A 20,906-nucleotide genomic window follows, 5' to 3' on the forward strand; every position below is an offset into this window, starting at 1 on the left:
ATCTCAGTGAAATGACCTGAGATCACCAGCTCCACATAACAAACAGTAAACATGCTCAACAAAAACAAATGTCATTCTTCTCCTGTTCGTTGGTTTGTGTTTGCGTGTATCTCAAAGGATCCCAATGCAACAAGTTTAAAAACTACTGATGCAAGAATAACTTCAGAAACATGAATCATGCTCGACAGGAACTTCAGGCTGGATGCTTGACAACTGCAGAATGGCTCAGCTGAACTTTTGCTCAAAACAAGTTGTCAAACATCAACTTGGCTGCAGTTAAACTGTGTTAATAAACTAATAAAACCAGACTACAGGAAATGTTTCTTTCTGTGCCACACCTGCTGAACCTGTCCCTGCTTAGCTAGTGCCTGTGTGTTCATTAAGCATCCATTTTTAATGGAAATATAACGTCAGTCGTAATTCATGCAGCTTTCAAGAACATGGATTTATTACTGGAGAAATACTGCAGTATATTTTCCTCCCTCCTCTCCCTCTCTGAAAGTGTGTCTGTGTCTGTGCACACAGCTAGTGGTATTTTAAATGTAAATTAAGGACCTATTTCTTATGTAAATTTGATCCTTTCCTAAAAGCTTAACCCCAGAAACCACTCCTGTATGAGTAAGCAAACAGCCTGTAAAATGAAGAGTGATTAATATGTATGTTTCATTTTACGTGTATGAATAATAATAATCTATAAGAGATCTACACTCTTTCCTGTAAAGAACCAATCCTGATGACTTCTGACACTTTAGCAGAACTTGCAAAAAAAACTCGACAGCAGCAGCTTATGCAGCCAACACTTCCCCTGTGTGAATGTCATGACGGTATGAGCTGTCGCTGTCAAACACCAACACGCTTTCAGTCTGAAGTGGCCTAGAGCAGATATTATGAGGAAAGCAGATAAGTTATGATTGAACTGTTTTGAAAAACTCTTAAAACACTAAGGTGGTAGTTTAACAGCCTGTGAAAACACAGACGTCATAAACTCAGTCCTTCAGTCACTGTCGAAGTGTCATGACAGCACGGATAAGCTTGATCCCTTAAAGTTTCAGATTGAGAAATGCACATTTGTGTCCTCATGCTTTACCTTAATTAAGCTGTCAGAGAACACCAGAATAACCCACAAAGGAAGATATTTTTCTTTGTTGCCGATTTTCTCACTTTCTCAGGCTCCATTTGATGAGCTCTTAAAGGGTTAAGTGCTCTGCAAAGCCAGGAAAATGGAAACATCAATCAAACGCAGTCTGCCTCAGAGACGGAGTAGGTGAGACCGGATGTAGTGTTTTTAAAGCTCTAATAAGAGCAGCTCCAAAAAGAAGTCAGACAATGTAATAACAACAAGAGTAGAGTGTTATTTATTTGCAACAAAAGGTCATTTTTTTACCGTACCTGCAAGATTATTGTTGTAGATTCTTCCTTAATTCTCTTGTCTTTCGGGATTGGTCCTAATTGCAAAGCAGAGCATTACAGAGGCAGTCTATTATCCCCCCATGTACAACCAGGAAGAATAATGGGATACATCGCACAAGCAGGATGAAAAGAGGGGGCTCATAAAGCCAGAAATGGGAGTGAAAAGAATTGGATGAGAAAACAGAGAGCACCCTTGGCTCAAACAGTCGTGTCAGCTGCAACAGATTATCACGACCTACGAATCACCGTATAGCTACCAGCTGCTCTTTCTCATATCAAATATTGTAGGTCTGAAAAGCCGAACAGGTCCACAAAAATAATTAACTTTCCTAATTACGTTTGTCTCATAAGGAGGCCTTGTAGACCGTGTGTGTGTGTGTGTGTGTGTGTGTGTGTGTGTGTGTGTGTGTGTGTGTGTGTGTGTGTGTGTGTGTGTGTGTGTGTGTGTGTGTGTGTGTGTGTGTTTGTGTACAATAGGATTCCTATTTGCAGATACAGAGGGTGTGTAATTGTGGTAATCAATCAAGCAGTGAATCAGCTTTCACTGATAGACGGGGCTGTAAAAAAAGGCGTCTTTCCAGAGCATTTGTTCGTCTTACGCACCATTTTTCTTTTCTTTTGTCAACTGGTTAAAACACACCACAAAAGACCTGCAGCGTTGCCTCATTCATCGCAGGGTTTTACCTCTGACCACCTGACACTGATGGAAAGCCTATCAATGCTATTTCACAATCACGAGCCCTAACTCTCCTGCATTGTTAAACAAAAACAACTTGAAAGTGTTAAATGCAACAATAAATTCCTGTGTACAGAAAAAAAATCCACTTTTAAGAGACTGCATTGTTTTTGAGGAATGGTGCTGGGATGCTGTGTGCCTCTAGGTACCTTGTTTGGACTAAAAACAACAGCTGTAATCTTCCCAAACACAGGCAAAGAGGCCATTATCATCCAACACCAGCATGCATTATGCTTCCACACACACTCACACACACATATGCACAACAGAACAAACACACACAGCTTAAGTCTCAACAATAGATTTGGAAGACCTCATTAGTCTCCGGAGCCGAAGCTGACTGTCGGCCAGATCCAACTCTCTCGTCCCATTATGCCAATACCGACACATGGCATGGAACAAATTAATGGCTAAATGGAAGTTTGCAAATTGTTCGGAGCATTACGCTCTACCTGCATCTGTCACTGATTCATTATAACGGGGGTACTGGAAAGACAAGTAAAGCCTGGAGTGCTGCAAGGCCGGTTTCTTTGGCAGCATCTTTTCTCCTGGGACGGTGAAGCGTGTGGAGTGATTTGGTTTTAAGATCAAATACTATAAATCGGACACAGGTGCTCACTGTTTTTGATAAAGGAAGTCAGATTGTGCAGTGACAAGGTATGTGGGTTGTCCTATGCAAAAGCCTCGAGTGAAGGACTCCAGGAGGATGATAGATTATAAATAACTGTGAACTGTTAAGAAATTGATGCCTGAAGAAAACCAGAAAATAACCTCACCTGTTTTTATTTCCTCACACTTGCTTACACAAACGTGTACACAGTCAAAATGACTTCCTGCCACTCTACGAGCGTCACGCTCCACTCAGCACAGATATCTGTCACTCTTCCCAGAGCCAGTCAGGTATTTCTTATCTCAGACACAAGCCTCGAGGGTTTATGCATTTGGTCACGTCTGTGTGGATGTGTTTGTGTGTATCTATTTGACACAAGTCTATATCACAATGAACCACATGTTTAGGAAAAATTTTGCCCCTTTGTAAAGCCTCATGGTTGAGGTGATTCCTGGGACTGAATACACATTTTATTGACCGAATAATGGCAGCAGCTCACGCTATTGAAAAGGATGCTATGTGAAGCATGCTAAGAGCACACTCTTCTTCTTTTCATTTCCATAATTAACATCAAGATTAGCACCGGGCACAACCTACCTGCAGTTAGGGGCCCATTAGATGCACCTTTACATTTAATTACAATCGTCAATTGAGCTTTCTGCAAATTTGTTAAAGCAACACAAGCTATTCAAAAGAGCTGTGGTGTCACTGTGTTTTCTTCATGGTCACAGTCATAGCAGGGAGAAGTAGTTGTGCTTTGCCTGTGGTGTGCCGAAGGGAAACAACATATAAAAGAACTGACTAGATCATCAAAATCATAAATGATTAACCTAAACACCGAATTTCATCAATTAGAGAATTTCCTGAAGAGGTTTGTCACAACAGGAGTCCACAATTCAAATGTGTGTAGCTTAAAAGCAAAGGAGGCTAACAGACAACCAGCAACATTAAAAGACTCTGATGTTGGACTTCCAACAGATCCATGTTTGGTCCATCCCAACTCGAGGTGGGAGAAAAAAATCGAAAATCGATACATCAGGATTTTTTGTTTGTTTGACAATATCAAAATCGGGATGTTTTGTCATTTTATTTTCAGATTAAAATTCTTCATTTCAGTCTTTGCTTATAAATGGATTGGAAAAAAGTTACCACTTCTCTCCAGCAGAGGGTGAAATATTTCTCTCTGACTCGTGATGTGCATTTTATGGGAAAACATGGCTCCTGATATAGTCTGAAGACATTATCATCGTCATTTAAATTTTTCACATGGTCTGGTGTTAAAAAAAGAAATAGAAAATCGTAAAAATCTTAAATATCGGAGAATTGTACTTTAAATGGAAACAGCACCCAAGAAATCGTAATAGAATTGAATTGCGAGAATATATCGTCCCAGCCCTGATCCCTACTCTGCTGCAGTTTGGCTCTGTGCCTCCTCAACTACCAATATGTGAGCTATGATCGCACAATACAACAAGAAGCAAGACTTCTGGCTCCCCTCATCCACGCCATCTTTATGTTAGTGTTAGTTTCTTCCTGTTAAAAGCTGTTATACTTGCTACTGTAAAGGTCTTTGCATGCCAAGTCCTTTTTTTTTTCGGATGCCATTTTTGGACCTTCAAGCGGAAAAAATGTCACACACAGACACCTTGGGCACTGAATGAGATGCGTTTTTTTTGTGTTGATTGCGACAAGTAAAATAGAATCATCAAGCAACTGATCCTGAGCAGTGGCCGTCAGTATGTTTAGGGTATGGGCGCGTCTGCACACACACACAAGCACAGGCACACAGACACACCCGCACACATGTATTCACAGGTCTTCATTAGGGCTGAACAATTTTGGAAAACTAATTGTGATCTTTTTGGACCAATATTGTGATTGCGATTTAGCATGCGATTTTTGAGAGGGTGTGTATCTTCTGCGTTGTTCACTAAACACAAGCTATAAATCATTCGACACTATGACCAACACGACAAACAATACTGTTAAAATTTAAACAAGTCTTTCCTGGACTTTTTAATTGAAAAACTAAAAGAAACTGTGAAATTTTACTGACCTCCAGTTGTCAGTAAAAGTAACAAACCATACACATAAAGTAAACAAGGGGTATGGCTCTGCCAGCCACAATCATTCTACTCTATCAATCTCTGTAGCTAACAGGGTTTTTGACAGAAGAACCTGCAGATTGACTTTGGCTGGTTTTAAGGAAGAATACATACAAGTTCCTATATTTTGAAAATTGTATTATATAACATTGCGATGTCAGTTTCAAATGGATTAATTGTTCAGCCCTAGTCTTCATTCATCATCTAAACATCACCTAAGTTGTGTAGACAGGGTTCCTACAGCTCAAGGCAAGTTAAATTTAAGACTTTTTAAGACTTTTTAATGACGTTGGAAATCAAATTTAAAAACAAGTCGACAACGAACCACAATTGAAACAAACAAAACTAACAAACAAAAGCACCACATGAATTACCTGGGTTAGAGGCAATTTTACCCCAATGTTTATTTCACATAAAACATCACTTTTTACCTTTTTTAAACCCCATTTTTACAAATTTATGCCTATTTTGCCACCATTCATCGTTTTTGGCCACTGTCACAACCATTTTTGGAATTTTTACATGGGTTTTGAAATTTAATGTCAAATTTAATTCTCAATTTTGCTGCCATTATCAATTTTCCTACGCCACTTTTGGATATTTTTTTTGCCAATTTTTCCTCATTTTTTTCTATCTCCAGGCACCCTAGGTAGAACCAAGACATGCATCTGCTTTAAAAGTTCCTGGTGCAACCACATCACCGTTTTGATAGTTCTGCTATTGTGATTACGCGATGTTACCACGAGAGTAATCAGGAAATTATTTAGAAAAATAGATAAATGTTACTTATTTTTTTTCTTCAAACAAACATAAATCTTACCAATGTGTTCAGTTTTTTAAGACTTTGAAATTTGGATTTAAGACTTTTTAATGCCAATTCAGGCCTTATTTTTGGAGTTATGAATTCAATGCCTTTTAAGACTTTTCAAGGATCCGCGGGAACCCTGGTAGAGAACATAGGTCAGAAAATGTGAGACTGTGATTTTGCAAGTGGCCTACAAACACTCCAAATAGTCAAACTACCCAGGAAATGAGATGCACGGATGCAAACAAACTCAAAAAATCAAACCAGTTCCGAATACAATAATGATGGACGAAAGTTTCGGTGTGAACGTGCAAACATTATTAACATAATTTGGGATCTAATTTCTTTTGTAACGGGCGTCAATTTCAGACAGAAAAAAATGGACTCAGTGAACAAAGACCTTGACTTGCTTAAAACTGCTAAGTGCTCTTCTCGTGGATTAAGTTGAGACCCTTTTCTTGTCTTGTGGGATCTTTGTTAAGAATAAATTTTGAAATAGTCTTGGGATACGTGTTGTGATTTGGTGATTTATTTTTTCATTGTATTGCACATATAGAAAATGAAACACAAAATGAGGAATACGTAATAATTGCTAATGAGTCTTTTAAAGGCGCTGGCCCAGATGATATTTTGGTATATGAAATGTATGGACAGATCACTGTGTAATATAGATTAAGATCTCTTGATATAAATAAAATGCTTGTTCTTTTTACTCTTGAATATCAATTGGATGTTTTGGTTCTGTTTCAGGTCTTGACTCCCTGCCCTGCTCAATCTTCTCTGTCCTGACTGATGCAGGCAAAAACAAAGTCTTGCATATCTGCTTCAAAGGGGTCCAGATTGTCAGACCTGAAAAGGAACAGGGACGCAACAGAGCGAAGCCAGTGGGAGTAAATACACCTATCAGATCTGTCAGCACCAGAGATGAACCAAACACAAATCTGATGTAATTTAGCTGTCAAACATCATGTTTTTTTCCTATAAAAACTATTTATACAGGAAGAGACTCATACTTCTCCAGGATTCATTTAATGTCAGCTCCTCTTTCTACAGTAGGTCTGTTTCTGTGTGCAAGGATCAGTTGTCGTATGACTGTTAAGCTATAAATAAAACATTAAAGAGCGCATAGAAACAGCTACAAAAGCTCTTCAAAAAAAAGAGATAAATGCAATTCACACTTTCATCTTTCCCTCTCAAGTCTCATCAGTCTATTTTTGATCTCTTCCCCCGTGTTCCTATCTCTGATTTCACGCTTCAATCTATCTATTCAGCTCCTCAAAAATTCAACCCCACCCACCCCTCCATGGCAGGAGCATTATCCCTCGTTACGTCTTGCACTTCTTTCGTCAGACTCAGGAATAATCACTTCCTTTCTCTCTCGCTCTGCCCCTGGTTTTTTATTCAGTATGTAGAGGGAAATGTATAAGCAAGTGGTTGCTATGACAACAGTGTCCACCACACTGAAACCACTCGTTCAGAGTGTAATTGTGTGTGTGTGTGTGTGTGTGTGTGTGACTGACGGAGGAAATGTGTAACAGTTGAATACAGTACAAGGAGCAGGAGCGCTCACACTCACTGAGAACAGATGAGGAGAACAGAGGTTTCCTCAAAAACTGTTGAACATCAGATGTTGTGTAACGCAGGTACCCTCCTCTCCCCCCTTTCCTCTGGTTTCCTCTCTCATGTGCCGTATTCCCTCAGCACGGCTTTCAGCTTGCTTTTCTTTCTGTTGTCACTTTCAGTTTGTGTCTTTTGTCTCTCTGTCAGCAGTAAAATGTGGTAATTGTATGTTGAGCGGAATCCTTTCCTCCTTACACCCACACGCACGTTGTGTTATTTCATAACCTTCAACCCTCCTCTTTCTCTTCCTGACTTGTTTAGTATCTTGTTTTTTTCTTCTTTATCGTCATTAAATTGTTGTTTTCTCCCATTTATCATCTTTACCCCCCAAGTTCAAGTTGGTTCATCTTACGTTTCTGTCACGTTGTGAGATAAAGCTGATACAAACTTTGGTGCTGCCACAGATAAGCCAGTAAATCTGCTTCCATGATTTAAACAGTTTAAGGTTCAGAAACATCTCTTCTTATCCAACAGAATCACTGCAACTTGTGTCATTTATCTCACATGAAAATTTAGAGGCTGTATTGTCACTAAACACATTATTAGAATGGGTGCATCTACATATGCTTTACACCTAAGGTCTTTGGACACTGAGTCTGTTTTTTCGTCCAAAATTGATGCACGTGGCAAAAGAAATTTGATCCCATGTTATGTCAATAACGTTTGCCAATCACACTGAAACTTTCGTCCATCATAATTTTTTTACAGTACAGGATATTTTGCGTGTATTTGCATCCATCAAGCTCGTTTCCTTGGTAGTTTGTAGGGGTGGGACCAAAAATCGAAAAATTGAAATACTGGGATAAGGGCTGGGTACCGAATTTGGTACTTTTAAAGGTACTGACCAAATTCTGTAAAAAGTACTGGGTACAGGTTAACATCCAACCCAAAGGTACCATGTTTAGGTACCTAAATGTATCCTTGTGACCGTGAAGGAGTGGAAGAGAAGGCAATTTGCCATGCTGGACATGAACACAGCATTGCAATGTTATTTACTGAAGAATAAATTTGTTAAATTGAAATTTTTATATTTTATTATGAAACAAATTCATATTTATTACCATATAAACACAAATAAACGTACTGGAAATTGATACTGTTGAGTTCCGGTACCAGCTGCCAGGTACCAGGCATTGGTACCTGGCCCATCCCTAATTAAGAGTTTTTAGTGTGACAATATCAAAATCGAGATTCTTTGTCAATTTTTTTTTTTTCAAATTCGAATTCCTTATTTCAATCTTTGTTTATAAACTAGATCGAAAAAAAATACCACTTTTCTCCAGCAGAGGGTGAAATTATTTTTTCTCTGACTCGTGATGTGCATTTTGTGGGAAAATATGGCTCCTAATACAGTCTGCGGACATTATCATCATCATTTATCTTTATCACATGGTCTGGTGATAAAAAAGCAAACTACAAATTGCAAAAATCGTAATTTAAGTAGAATCACCACCCCAAAAATCGTAATGGAGTTGAATCACGAGAATAGCATATTGTCCCAGCCCTAGTGGTTTGACTCAGAGACGCTGTAGGTTACATTTTCTGGCATATTTTCTCTACAGATTTGGGTGATGTTTGGATGCTGATTGAAGACTTCTGAATATGTGTGTGACAGTGTGTCACCATGCCTGTGCCTGCGTGTGTACATGCGCGCATACCTCATACTGACAGCTGCTGCTCAAGATCAGTTGCTAAATGAGTCCACTTTTCTCGTACTGCTAATTTTCGCAATATATACAAAAATAAACGCATCGGATTCAGTGTGCAAGGTGTCTGTGCCTGAGGCTTTTTTTTAGATTACGCATCCAAAAAAGCATCCGAACATTAAGCCAATTACTGTAAACCATTTAAAGAGGGGGTATTAATATATTAACATGAATATAAAGTGAAAATGCTGGATGTAGATTTCTAAATCACTACGTATATATTTGCTGTCGAAATCCTTGAATCTGTAAAAATATCAAAAAAGTCTTTTCTCAAAACAGCCCGAGATCTTCACAAAACTTGATGAAGTGATAAGGTCATTGCATAAGGACCACCTAACTGGGTCAACATTAAGATTGTCTCATAGCTCTGCACCTGACAGGTCTCCAGGAGGCCAATCAGAAGGAATGGAGTATGTGGAGGAGAGAGCCTTAAAGAGACAGCAGCTTTAAAGAAGTGTCTCCAACAGAGGCTGAAATAAGGGTTTTGTAAAACATCAGTGTGAGAATAATAGGGATAATTTTTTGAGCTGTCAATCATGTAAATCTGCTAAGGGGGCACCAGAGGGAGAGTACAAAGCTTTAAAAAAAAGCACAATACCTCCTCTTTAACTCCAGCACTTGAGATGTATCACTGTCTTTTTCAAAAAATTTAAAAAACAAGCAAAATCAAGCCTCTACTGTGTGGTATCAAGTTTGTCTTGGGTTCCAACATGAAAAATAAAATGAAGGCAGATCTTGGATTATTTCAATTTATCAAGCCAAGGAGCCACATAGGATATATGTTTAAAGCAGGGCGCCCGCTTCATTGTCTAGTTGTTTTTTAAAAGTACAATATTATGAAGACAAAGTAAACTCACAGACATGACATGATTTTCAAAGCTATTATTGCAGGAAAATTCCTCTCATCAATATTTCAGTAGACCAGTACTGTCTCCGTTTGTATAAAAACTATCTATTTGCACCATCTGTGGAGTAAAGTCCTGCACAGTATGAGGGGAAAAACAACGACCAAAGATCTTCTAAGCAGCACATGATTAGTTGAAAAAGAAGAAGCACTAAGCTCATGTTGCATCTAAAATCAGTGATTAAAATATCAACTGTGAGAAACAGAGCGAGCAGGAGATGATCAGTGTGCTGATATATTAACGGGTCTGAAAGTAATCTGCAAGCATGAGCATTAATTAAGACTTTCAGAATACTAAGTCTTTTGCGTCTACAGCCTGTATCATCCACTCCAGAAGTATTTTTATCCCAAAAACATATTTTGAACTTCATAAGTACCAGAATTATCCATATAGGCTATACCATACAGTACAAAGTGGAAGCAGTCTCATTTTCTCCAGGAGGAAATCTGTATCAAAAGCTCCAAAAACAAAACCTCAGCGTCGTATAGATTCTATCTCCCCCCTGTGAGGGACTTAAATGCTACTAAGCCTATTAACTCCACATGATTTGAGGATATATTTCAAAGCTTTTGTTCCATTTTTGGATCATAGATTCTTCTCTTCATCCTCGTGTGTGCCAAATCTCTCGTTCCGATCCCACAGACATGGGTGTTTTTTCACTGTTGGTGCTCTGTTCTGGTTCACACTGTGAGTTCCTCTACAGACGAGTCGACTCACAATCAGAGACTCGAGTGACGTCAGGCTCACAGAGGAGGTCAATTAAGACAAGATGAAACTTAATCAGCACAGAGGCTGCAGCAGAATGAAAAGCAGGAAAGAGCAGAGGGCGCAGAAACAACACTCCTGTTTTGTGTTTAGCTTTAAGCATCTTATATGAGCCAAAATAACCAAACTAAAGAACTTAGACTGGACTATTGTGCTAACTTACATCATCTTCCATCTATAAATATGTACATCACATTACGTGTACATACCTTGTAGAGATAGACCGATTATCAGCCGGGCCATTTATCGGGGCAGATAATTGAAATTCAAAACTGTGTTGTTTTGGCCCTGATGCTTCTCTGCACAGAATTTCTCCCTGTCTACACTATGGAGGCCCTAAATGGTTATTTAAAATCAGTTATGTAAACCCAAACAGAAAATTAATTCAACAGCATTACATGCCTGTAAAAAGCAGTACAAACTCAATTCTGTCCAGTTTTATTGTAGTTACATTGAAATTTTGGAAAACTTAATTTACAGTAGAAAACTTTAGCTATCTATTTTCTTAAAGTTTTCGTTTAACTTTAAAAAAACATGCTGCTAAGCCTGGGAGCTGTTTAATGAACATATGATTGAAGGCATTTGATTGCAGTTAAGTGTTGGAGTTTGGATTGTTCAAAATTTTTTACGCCAATATTTAAATGAATATCGGCTTTAAATATCGGTATCCGCCCCAAAAAATCCATATCGGTCTATCTCTAATACCTTGTGCTTGAAGGTAAGGAAAAAAACAAACTGAGCTGGTGATTAAGCAAAAAAGAATTCTGAGAAGATGAGAAAAGGAACCTGTAACGCCACATTATGTAATAACAACCCCAGTGTGTAATAATGTTATACATTTTCACTTTATTATGTAATAACGGCGCATTTTGTAATACAATTCTTGAACGCAATATGTAATAAGTTCTTAATCATTATATGTGGGAATCTGCATTTTTTAGTAAGTGATCCAATTTGTAAGAATTTTATTACAAAAAGCGGCAGATTATCACAAAATGATATGTGAAAAAGAGAAGACTAAATATTGAGGAAATGGGGAGGGGACTAGATAAGCTCTGCTTCTCCCGTCTTCCCATTATGACATCTACAATGTGATCATCTATTGACAGTGTGATATTGTATAAGTGTGCTGACATGACTGAAATAAAAATCAATTCAATTCAATTCAAAATGCAGCGTGATTGGTAGGGATCAGTACCTTTCACATTTGAAACAATATGGTACCAATGCCCGGTACCTGGCAATCGGTACTCAATGGTACCAATTCTTGGTACTTTTTTGTGTTTATGAGGTGAAAAATATAAATTTGTTTCACAATAAAATCTTAAATTTCTTTAATTTAACATATTTATTCTCCAATACATAATTTTGCAATGCTGTGTTCATGTCCACTATGGAAAATCACCTACTCTTCCACTCCCTCACAATCACAATGATGCATTTAGGTAAATTAACATGGTCCCTTTAAATTTTGTGCAACTCGGTACCCAGTACTTTTAATTGAATTCAGTTGGTACCTAAGAAAGTACCTAATTTAGTTCCCATCCCTAGTTATTACAAAATGAAGTGGAAATTTATTATATTATTACATAATGTGGCGTTACAGACCCCAAACAGTTGGCACTTGGGATGTGTACATCTGATGGACTAAACTATCAAACATCATCACCCTGGCTAGTCAGCACCAAAACTTGGCGATTAAATAAGTCTGTTTTCTTCATTGTTGTAGGTCCAGAATTTTGGGCAGATTGCTAAAATGCTCGACTATCTGGATGTAAATAGGCACATATGACTGATAACACAGTAGCGTAGTACTTTCTTTAAGAAAACAGAGTTATAGTTATATGTCAGCTTTGCCTGGTTAACCAAACTAAAGATACCCAGAACAAGCACAGACAAGCTGACCTGCACAGAGCACCAAAGGCTGGTGGGGTTTTGGTTTGCTAACATTAGCCACACTGAGAAAAACGCTGTTCATCCATGATCCCATGTGTGTTCATGTTGAATAAGTTGTGTTAATATTTGACTGTTTGCTTAGATTTTTCTTACTTAAAAAACAGTCACTCAGATTTTTAATTTCTGTTGAAACAAAGAAAATGGTTGCTTAGGGACTTCCCAAGTTGACTCTAAGTGCAGATTAAAAGATGATTTAAATGATTTGTTTATATAGCTAAGAAAATCCCTCAGGTTTGCCTCTGTCTTCTTTGTTTTTATAAAATACATTCTATATTGTTTCTGTCTTCTTTTCTCTGCTGCTTACAGATGTGTCATCCACTTGTCAGCCGTTAACAACAAATCTAAAAAGATGCCCTTTTAGAGTAAATCCTTTAAAGATGTGATCAGAAACTAACGTTTTTGCCACATTGTCAACAGGAAGAAGGGAAATGACAATGAACAATGAAACTGTTGCAGTTGATTCATTTTTTTGTTTTGATTTTTAAAGCTAGAGATTAAATTGAGTTCAAAGACTCATCTGTGCTTTATTCTTAACTTTTACGAGTAAAAACCGAGTACTGTGACACAGGATTAATACCAGGGGATAACAATAAAACTGCTGTCAAGAGGATGTGAGAAGTTAATGATACACATGAATATATCAGTGTTGTTTCCTAACAAAATTATGAAAGGAAAAAGAACGGAAACAGAAGTCTTTCTTACCTTGGCAGCCATGACCATGGAGGATCCCCCTCTGATGCCCAGGATGGGGATGTGTGTCTGTGCAGAGATGAAGTCCAGGATCTGAGCGATGGCCTCCTGGTCCGTGTCGTCACCGAACACAACACCTTGCAAAGAGTTCCTGGTCATTTGTGTGCAGATCCTGTTGATGATGCTTTTAGGGTCAGTCTCATTCATGGTGACCACCTCCACTTTTGGGGGGTAAGGGATGTGGAGGAAGTCCTCTTTCTCAAGTCCGACCCCTAATGATACTTCACTAGAGTTGCCCACCAGGATGACGGCAATGCTGAGGGAGTTGATCAGTTTGGGACTGATTGGAGGAAGAGCTGGTAAGCCAGGGGAGTACTGAGGAGGGATGACGACGCCCCGTTGGTTGCCACCTCCCCTCTGGCCACCTTGTCCTCCTTGGGAACCTCCAGGACCTGTCCCTGGCCCTCCACCTCTGCGGCACTCGCAGACAGGTAGGAGGAGTATGGAGATGAGGAGCAGAGAGAAAGACCAGGAGAGGAAAGGCCGGGTCATCCAGGGCTGAGAGTGGAGATGGTGAGAGGCTTGGTCTGGCGGAGGAGGGGGTGGTGGAGGGCGATGGTGGTGGGGAGAGAAGGAGGGGAAGACGTAGCGCTTGTCCTGAAGACAGGAGGGAGACGGGTAGAGGCTGACAAGCATTGTGGAGGAGTGTAGATGCAGTTCCTGGTGGGAGGAATGGAGAAACAGAGAAAATGATGTAGCTAACTTTGAATTCTTAAGCTTTGCACTGCAAAAAATGAAATCTTGTCAAGAGTTTTTGTCTTATTTTAAGTAAAAATTGTCTTATTACACTTGATATGAGCCACATTCAACTTACTAGCCCAGAAAAATGTCTTGATTCAAGTTATTTAAAGGATAAGTTCGGTTTATACAGCTTTTACATTGTTTATAGATTGAAGTAGAACAAAATACTCACCCAGAAGGCTTTCCTGATCCAAGCAGTGCTTCAGAGATATTTAGATCCAAAATCATGCAGCGGACGTCCGTATAATGGGATCCATTGAGGCATAAACAGTGCAGCTCTTAAAACTGCATTAATCGTCCAAAAACTCAAGTTTTTTTACCAATATTCCATCATGGTCCGCTCCGGGTTAGTCCTCTGCTGCAGTCTGTGTCACTCCAGACAGCGTTGTGTGGCTGTAATGACCTCTGAACTGACGAAGACTTTGTTTACGATTGCCCCTCCGCACATGCGCAGTGCGGCTCATTGTTTCAGGGGAAGACGGCAGGCTACATGACGACGCGCGGAGGGGCAATCGTAAACAAAGTCTTAGTTAGTTCAGAGGTCAGTACAGCCACACAGCGCTGTCTGGGGTGACACAGACTGCAGCAGAGGACTAACCCGAAGCGGACAATGATGGAATATTGGTGAAAAACACAAGTTTTTGGACGATTGATGCAGTTTTAGGAGTGGTGCTGTCTATGCCCTGATGGATCCCATTATACGGCCATCCGCTGCACGATTTTGGATCTAAATATCTCCCGAAGCACTGCTTGGATCAGGTGAGTATTTTGTTCTACTTCATTCTATAAACAATGTAAAAGCTGTATAAACCGAACTTACCCTTTAAAGACAAAAATGAGGTCTGAACTGTTTTTAAGAAGTAAAACAAAAATCACCAATTAAAAAAGAAAAATTTGCTGGAAAATTTGCTTGAAACTGGAATAATAAATAAATAAAATTAACTTTTCACTTGTTCCATTGGCAGATTTTTTTTTTACTTTTACAAGTAATTTAGACTTAATTTTAGTCTTAAATATTGTGAAACAGGACATTTTTCTGGACTAGTCAGGTGAGTGTGGCTCATATTTAATCTAAAAACACATTTTCAACTAAAAATAAGACAAAATCATTTCAAAAGATTTCAGTTTTTTGCTGTGTGAAATTGTAGGGTTATAAAAAATATGTTGGACACAAAGAAACAGAAAAACAGCAAAACTTTGTCCCCTCAAGTGTAAAATGTTTAAGGAGAGAAATGTTAGTTACATTTCAGAAATCCTATGATAAATGAAACTTGATTACGTCCTAAAGCTGTTTGACTAAGTGACCCAGATATCCATGAATCAAAGCGTACTCTGGTAGAGATCAGGACATCTTGTAGTGCATTAAGTGGCAACGCAGCAGCCAATAAACTGTGCTGTGACTCCCTCTGAGGAACCTTGTGGCACACATCAGAGCAGGAAAGGGAGAGTGAGCTCAGCTGTGTGTGAGTGTGTGTGTATGAGTGTGTGTGGGGAGAGTCAAGACAGCACTGGGTGTATTTTGACAGATTGACAGCCTCACAGCTTCACAGACTTGCTGCCAGGCTAAGTGACCATTAGACTCTCACACCGGGCTCCACTGAGTCTCTCTTTTCCCCCTCTTCCTCTTTCTCTCTGTCTGTCTCATCCCTCTTTCTTTCCCTCTCCAGTGTCATGCCTTTCTCCCTTTTACCCTTCTAATCAGTTTCCTTTCAGTTGCTCCTTTCAACCCGATGTGATCCCTTTGCTGCTCTTTGAAGTCAGCTGCAGACCTATTATTTACTGTTATTGCTATTATTTACTGCTCCTCTATTAGCAGCCGTATAAAGGGCAGCGGAGTAAAGAGGAGAGACGGTGGAGGCAGGGGAGAGAAGGTGAAGTGGGAGACAGAATGAAAGAGGCCCAGTGAAAAATATAAGCAGAAGGAGGTGACAAGCTGGGAAAAACACAATTAGTCAGAGCCTGATGTGAAAATTATGGTGCCTGACTCAGTGTGTATGTGCATGTGTGTGCGTGTGTGTTTGTGCGTGTGTGTTTTTGTGTTTTGGGAGAACACATTTTAGAGTATTTTCTGCACAGGTATAGACAAAGGTTCATGTTCATATTTTAAATTACAGGTGTTGGTTGGATTATTTGTATTCCATAGTGAGTTCCTGGACTCCGTTTCCCATGAGCACCACCACCACCAACTGTTGTAAAGACATGTCTTGCCAAAGCAGAGCAGATTTTTTCAAACCTACTTTCCTTTATTCAAGACAACTTTTTCCCAGGATGCAAAGCAATGAGGTAATGTGTTTATTACAAAGAGCTCTCGACATGTAACAGTAATCAAACTTTGTAAATTTAGTTTAAAGTGTAATTGGTTTCATTATATTTTTTATTATACATTTTAGGTTCAGCACTTTTGTTACATTATTGACCAGTTGTTACATTCCGGGCTCTAATATCGTGTAACGTTAGTGCAATGTTATGTTCCACCAGTGCTCATCCACCAACTCCAACCTCACCAAGCAGAGCTAATGTAACCTCACTCTTCATTTTATTGATAGAATCTCAAGTTTTAACAGACCACTGCAGAATAATTGCTGCATGTGGGTTTGAGTGTACTTAATCACAAACAGATTAACCCATGTTGTATCCCGTGCTCTATCACTCTTCCGTGTAGCTTTCTTCAGCTTCTGTCCTTTTTCTTTCTGCCTGTCCAGCTCCAGTGTCCAACATTACTGCCAAATTAATCTAAGACATCCCTTTCTTCAGGAAACAGGAAAGATCTCTCACGATTTGATTCTTTTAGGATTTTTGGGGTGCTGATTCACTTAAAAGTGTGATTCTTTGATATTGCTTTAACACCAGACCATGTGAAAAAGTTAAATGATGATGATGATGTCTAAAGACTACATCAGAAGACATATTATCCCCCAAAAATGTACATCACATGTAGGGATGGGCACCAAAGTAGGTACTTTTATAAATACCAACTAAATTCTGTCAAAAGTACCAGGTACCAATTCACGCAAAATCAAAAGGTACTATATTTAGGTAGCTTAAAACATCCTTGTGACTGTGAGGGAGTGAAGGAGTAGGTGATTTTACACTGACATGAACACAGCATTGCAAGGTTATATATTGAAGAATAAATTTGTTATATTTAAAGAAATATATTTTATTACGACACAAATTTTTATTTTTTATCACATGAACACAAAACAGTACCGAAAATTGGTACCGTTGAGTACCGGTACCAATTTTCAGTACTGGACATCGGCACTGCATCATTTCAAATGTGAAAGGTACCCATCCCTTATCACATGTGAGTCAGTTTTTAGGATTTACTTAGGGGCTCTGACATCTCAACTTTTTTCTAACCCAGCTTATAAACAAAGACTAAAACAAAGGATATAACTTTGAAAAGAAAAACAGATTTTTGAACAAAAATCGTATTTAAAATCATTAAACAAAAAATCCAGAAACTTTGATACATCAACTTTACTCCCATCCCTAACTCAGATATAGCTGAGAAGAAGCATTTAGAAATGACAGATTTTGGCTCTGGTAATCTTACTTAAAATCATGGATTGTGAATATGCAAATGTCCAGGTGAAACTGTTTTAATATCTTTTACAAAGCCCTCACAGGCTTTTAAGCATTTTAGGAAAGGATAAATAAAAGGCAGAGGAAAAGATCTGATCCTCTTCTTTGCTTGCCCAACACCTTAACTAATCTTGTTTTTATCACAGCATGGCACCTCGTGGGTTGTGGAGCTGATCCAGTCAACTTCAAAAAGTTCAAAGATAAAACGAAAGGAAAAAATTGAGAAGTTGTGAGGAGAAGTGAAATCTGACAGTAGTGTAGTCAGCAAAAGAGCAACTCCAAAAGAAGACACTGGACAGAGATTTAAAGTCGAGGAGTCGATGCGATCTCCACATGAAGGTTTGTCTAAAGGGTCTAATTAGCAGAAGTTTGTCAGGATTAATTGCAGGTGCACATGCTAATTGTAAAAGAGCTGAAATCTCCGCGGGGGCGCCACAGTGGAGCCAAGAGAGAGGAAGAAAGAGAAAGAGACGGAGAGAGAAGGAGGAGGAGGAGGAAATGAGTGGGAGGAAGGCAGCAGAGAGAAAAGAAGAGGAGAGAGAAGAGTGGGGTGAGAGAGAGAATAAATAGAGACATACACAAAAGAGATGGAGGTGGTGTAAGGAACAGCAAGAAGAAACCACGAGGAGGGAGGGAGGGAGAGGGAAGGAGGTGTGCATGCACAACGCGGCTGAAGAAAGAGAGATGAAAAGAAGACATGATTAGCTCAGGATGATAAAAGACGAGTCAAGAGTAAAGAGGAGGAACCTGCAGAAAAAAGGGAAAACTTTCCGCTAAATGTAAAGCAAGGCTCAGGATCGACAGGAAGGAAAATGAAAGGACGGAAACTCTGCTGATGAATCTGCTGAGAGGCTGAACAGCAGGGGGGCTATTGGAAGAATATCTTTGAAATAAGAGGTGTGACAGTGAACGAAGGAGCACAGAGAGAAAGAGACGGGAGACCCACTCGGGTATGGGTTTCTGTATGGCGACAGTGCTCTGTTTCCATAGTAACAGTCCAAATAAGCCTCTGCATAACACTATGATGGACAGTAAGATACGCGCTAACTCGCGCTAATGCATCCACTATGTGCAGCGTGTGCCCTCTCCTTAAAGTGCACAATTTACTTTTATCTAAGCGGTGCATATTGCTGTGCCGGCTCTCTGGAACAAAAATAAAACAGCTTGTAACATGAAATAAACAGCAAGGAGCCTGAACACACACACACATACACACACGAGGTAAGTTAATGCTCTGCTGCAGAAAGAAATGATTCACTCCTCCACCTTTTAGCGTAGCTCACATTAAAAATGAATCTCAAGAAGAGCCACAAGAAAACGAACACACACACACAGCACAGGCTATGGTTGGAGCGAGCACAGGTGCTGCTACAACACCTGGATCAATCTGACTCCATACAACATCTCTACTGTCATCACAGCTCCCTGTTTTATGACATTTAAATAAAGTGTTGAGTGTGAATCCCACACTGAGAGTAAAGTAAATCATCCTGACACTGCGTCAACATCTACAGTATGACACATGACTTCATGTGCTCCTCTATGCTGATTGTGGCACTTAAGCAGCCATTACAATTACATGCACGGCTCATGTGGAGCTCAGACAAGTGCTTTTACAAACACTTCTGTGTGCATCCAATCCTGTAATTTACCCCTAACCTGAATAACATTTCACACAATGTTAACATAAACACACTTGTGCATGAACAATAAGACCATGGTTTGAACGTGTGCACATGAAGTGACGTGTTGTTCAGGTCAAACACCAGCTGAGCCCACTTGATGCATACAGAGCTAATGTTTCTACAGTGTGAAACACAAGTGTGCCCTCATCACACCCACACATGAACCACCACACCCATAAAACGAGCTCCATCATGCCAATAAGACGGAGGCATCCGTCATATCAGACTTAACATTTACAAAGAGCATTGATCAGAGCAGTCTGTCAAATGGCACAAACCACCCATAGAATAACCAGAGCTACTTTAGACACTCAACTGCACACGCTCACACCCCTGGACTCAAAAACTGCCAATAAAGATTCCACGCGATCAATCAGGCCGTGAACTGTACGTCTTGATCAGCTCGCCCCGGCAGTTATAATTGTGTGCTGTTTTTAATGGTCAGCTGTTTTTCCCCGAGTGCTGCGGGGTGTTACAGACGCTGTGTGTATATTCTGCAGCAGCCCGAGACGTTAAAACTGAAGCTGCCAGGCTATTTAAATCACACGTAGGCCATCATTATCAGGCTCTACTATATCCCCGGAGACTCTAGGTGGTGTGCTGCGGTGCATAGCGTTTGAAAGGCATTGTGGGCAACATAAGCTGACAGGCATATCTATTAAGGAGCACATTTACATACGGTGGGTGGTCGGTTATAGGTAAGAGTGGTACTTTTGTCATCACCGCTGAAACATCCACTGCACCGGGCATGATTTATTAACAACAACCCTGATGTGTTTCAATACATTTTAACGTCACATTGGCTTTCCCTCATACGCACAATAAGACTTTATAAAGCAGAAAACACTTTCTGTCATTGAAAAGTCTGCAGCAGGTGAAAATGTATTTTACTGACAAAACTACAATGTATCATGCATTTCTCAGAAATGTTCTTTAGTTTTTAATTAACTTTGGGGGAAATCTTAGGACTAGGGAAAAAATAACGAGATTTTGCATTCGACCAAAGTGGATAGGAAGCCGGCTGTAAGTATAGCTTCTAAGATTGTAGAGGGTGGAAAATTTCCTGCAAATTTTTTGCAAATTTCAGGAAAGTTCCCTGAGAATTTCATTGGATTTTTTAGCTTGGGAATATTGGAAATTTGCAGGGTTTTGTTGCCATCACCTCAAATTAATTTTCTAAAAATTCCCAGAAAATTTTGAAATTTTCCCTTTTTTTCAACTTAAGTGAGGTTTTCAAAAATGATCTTGGTTGAAACAACATGATTAAATGCAAATTCAGCTCTGTACCATGAATCATATGTGCAAACATTTTCAAGCACATTTGATCATTATCAATAGGGATGGGTGACAAATTATTACACAAATTGATGTTTTTCACCACATCAACACAAAAAAGTGCCAAAAATTGGTACCGTTGAGTACCGGTACTGATTGCCAGGTACCGGGGATTGGTACCGTATTGTTTCAAATGTGAAAGGTACCCATCCCTAATTATCAGTAACTACTACACTAGCCTATAGCGTT

At 39.4% G+C, this 20,906-nt stretch overlaps 1 protein-coding gene across 7 annotated transcripts in view; it reads right to left on the minus strand.

Annotated features, from left to right (window-relative positions):
* The window catches only part of grin2bb (glutamate receptor, ionotropic, N-methyl D-aspartate 2B, genome duplicate b), a 163,425-nt gene that overhangs the window by 99,666 nt on the left and 42,853 nt on the right, over positions 1–20,906 (minus strand). For all 7 annotated transcript variants that reach the window (XM_074688244.1, XM_074688236.1, XM_074688208.1 and 4 more), the window contains one exon: positions 13,321–14,028. In XM_074688244.1, the coding sequence (XP_074544345.1) occupies positions 13,321–14,028 (708 nt within the window). The remainder of the gene's footprint in view (positions 1–13,320; positions 14,029–20,906) is intronic.

The sequence above is a fragment of the Halichoeres trimaculatus genome, unplaced genomic scaffold, assembly GCF_033239565.1.
Source record: "Halichoeres trimaculatus isolate MK-OKI-2021-1 unplaced genomic scaffold, fHalTri1.1 fHalTri1_scaffold_2, whole genome shotgun sequence".
NCBI classification, from domain to species: domain Eukaryota; kingdom Metazoa; phylum Chordata; class Actinopteri; order Labriformes; family Labridae; genus Halichoeres; species Halichoeres trimaculatus.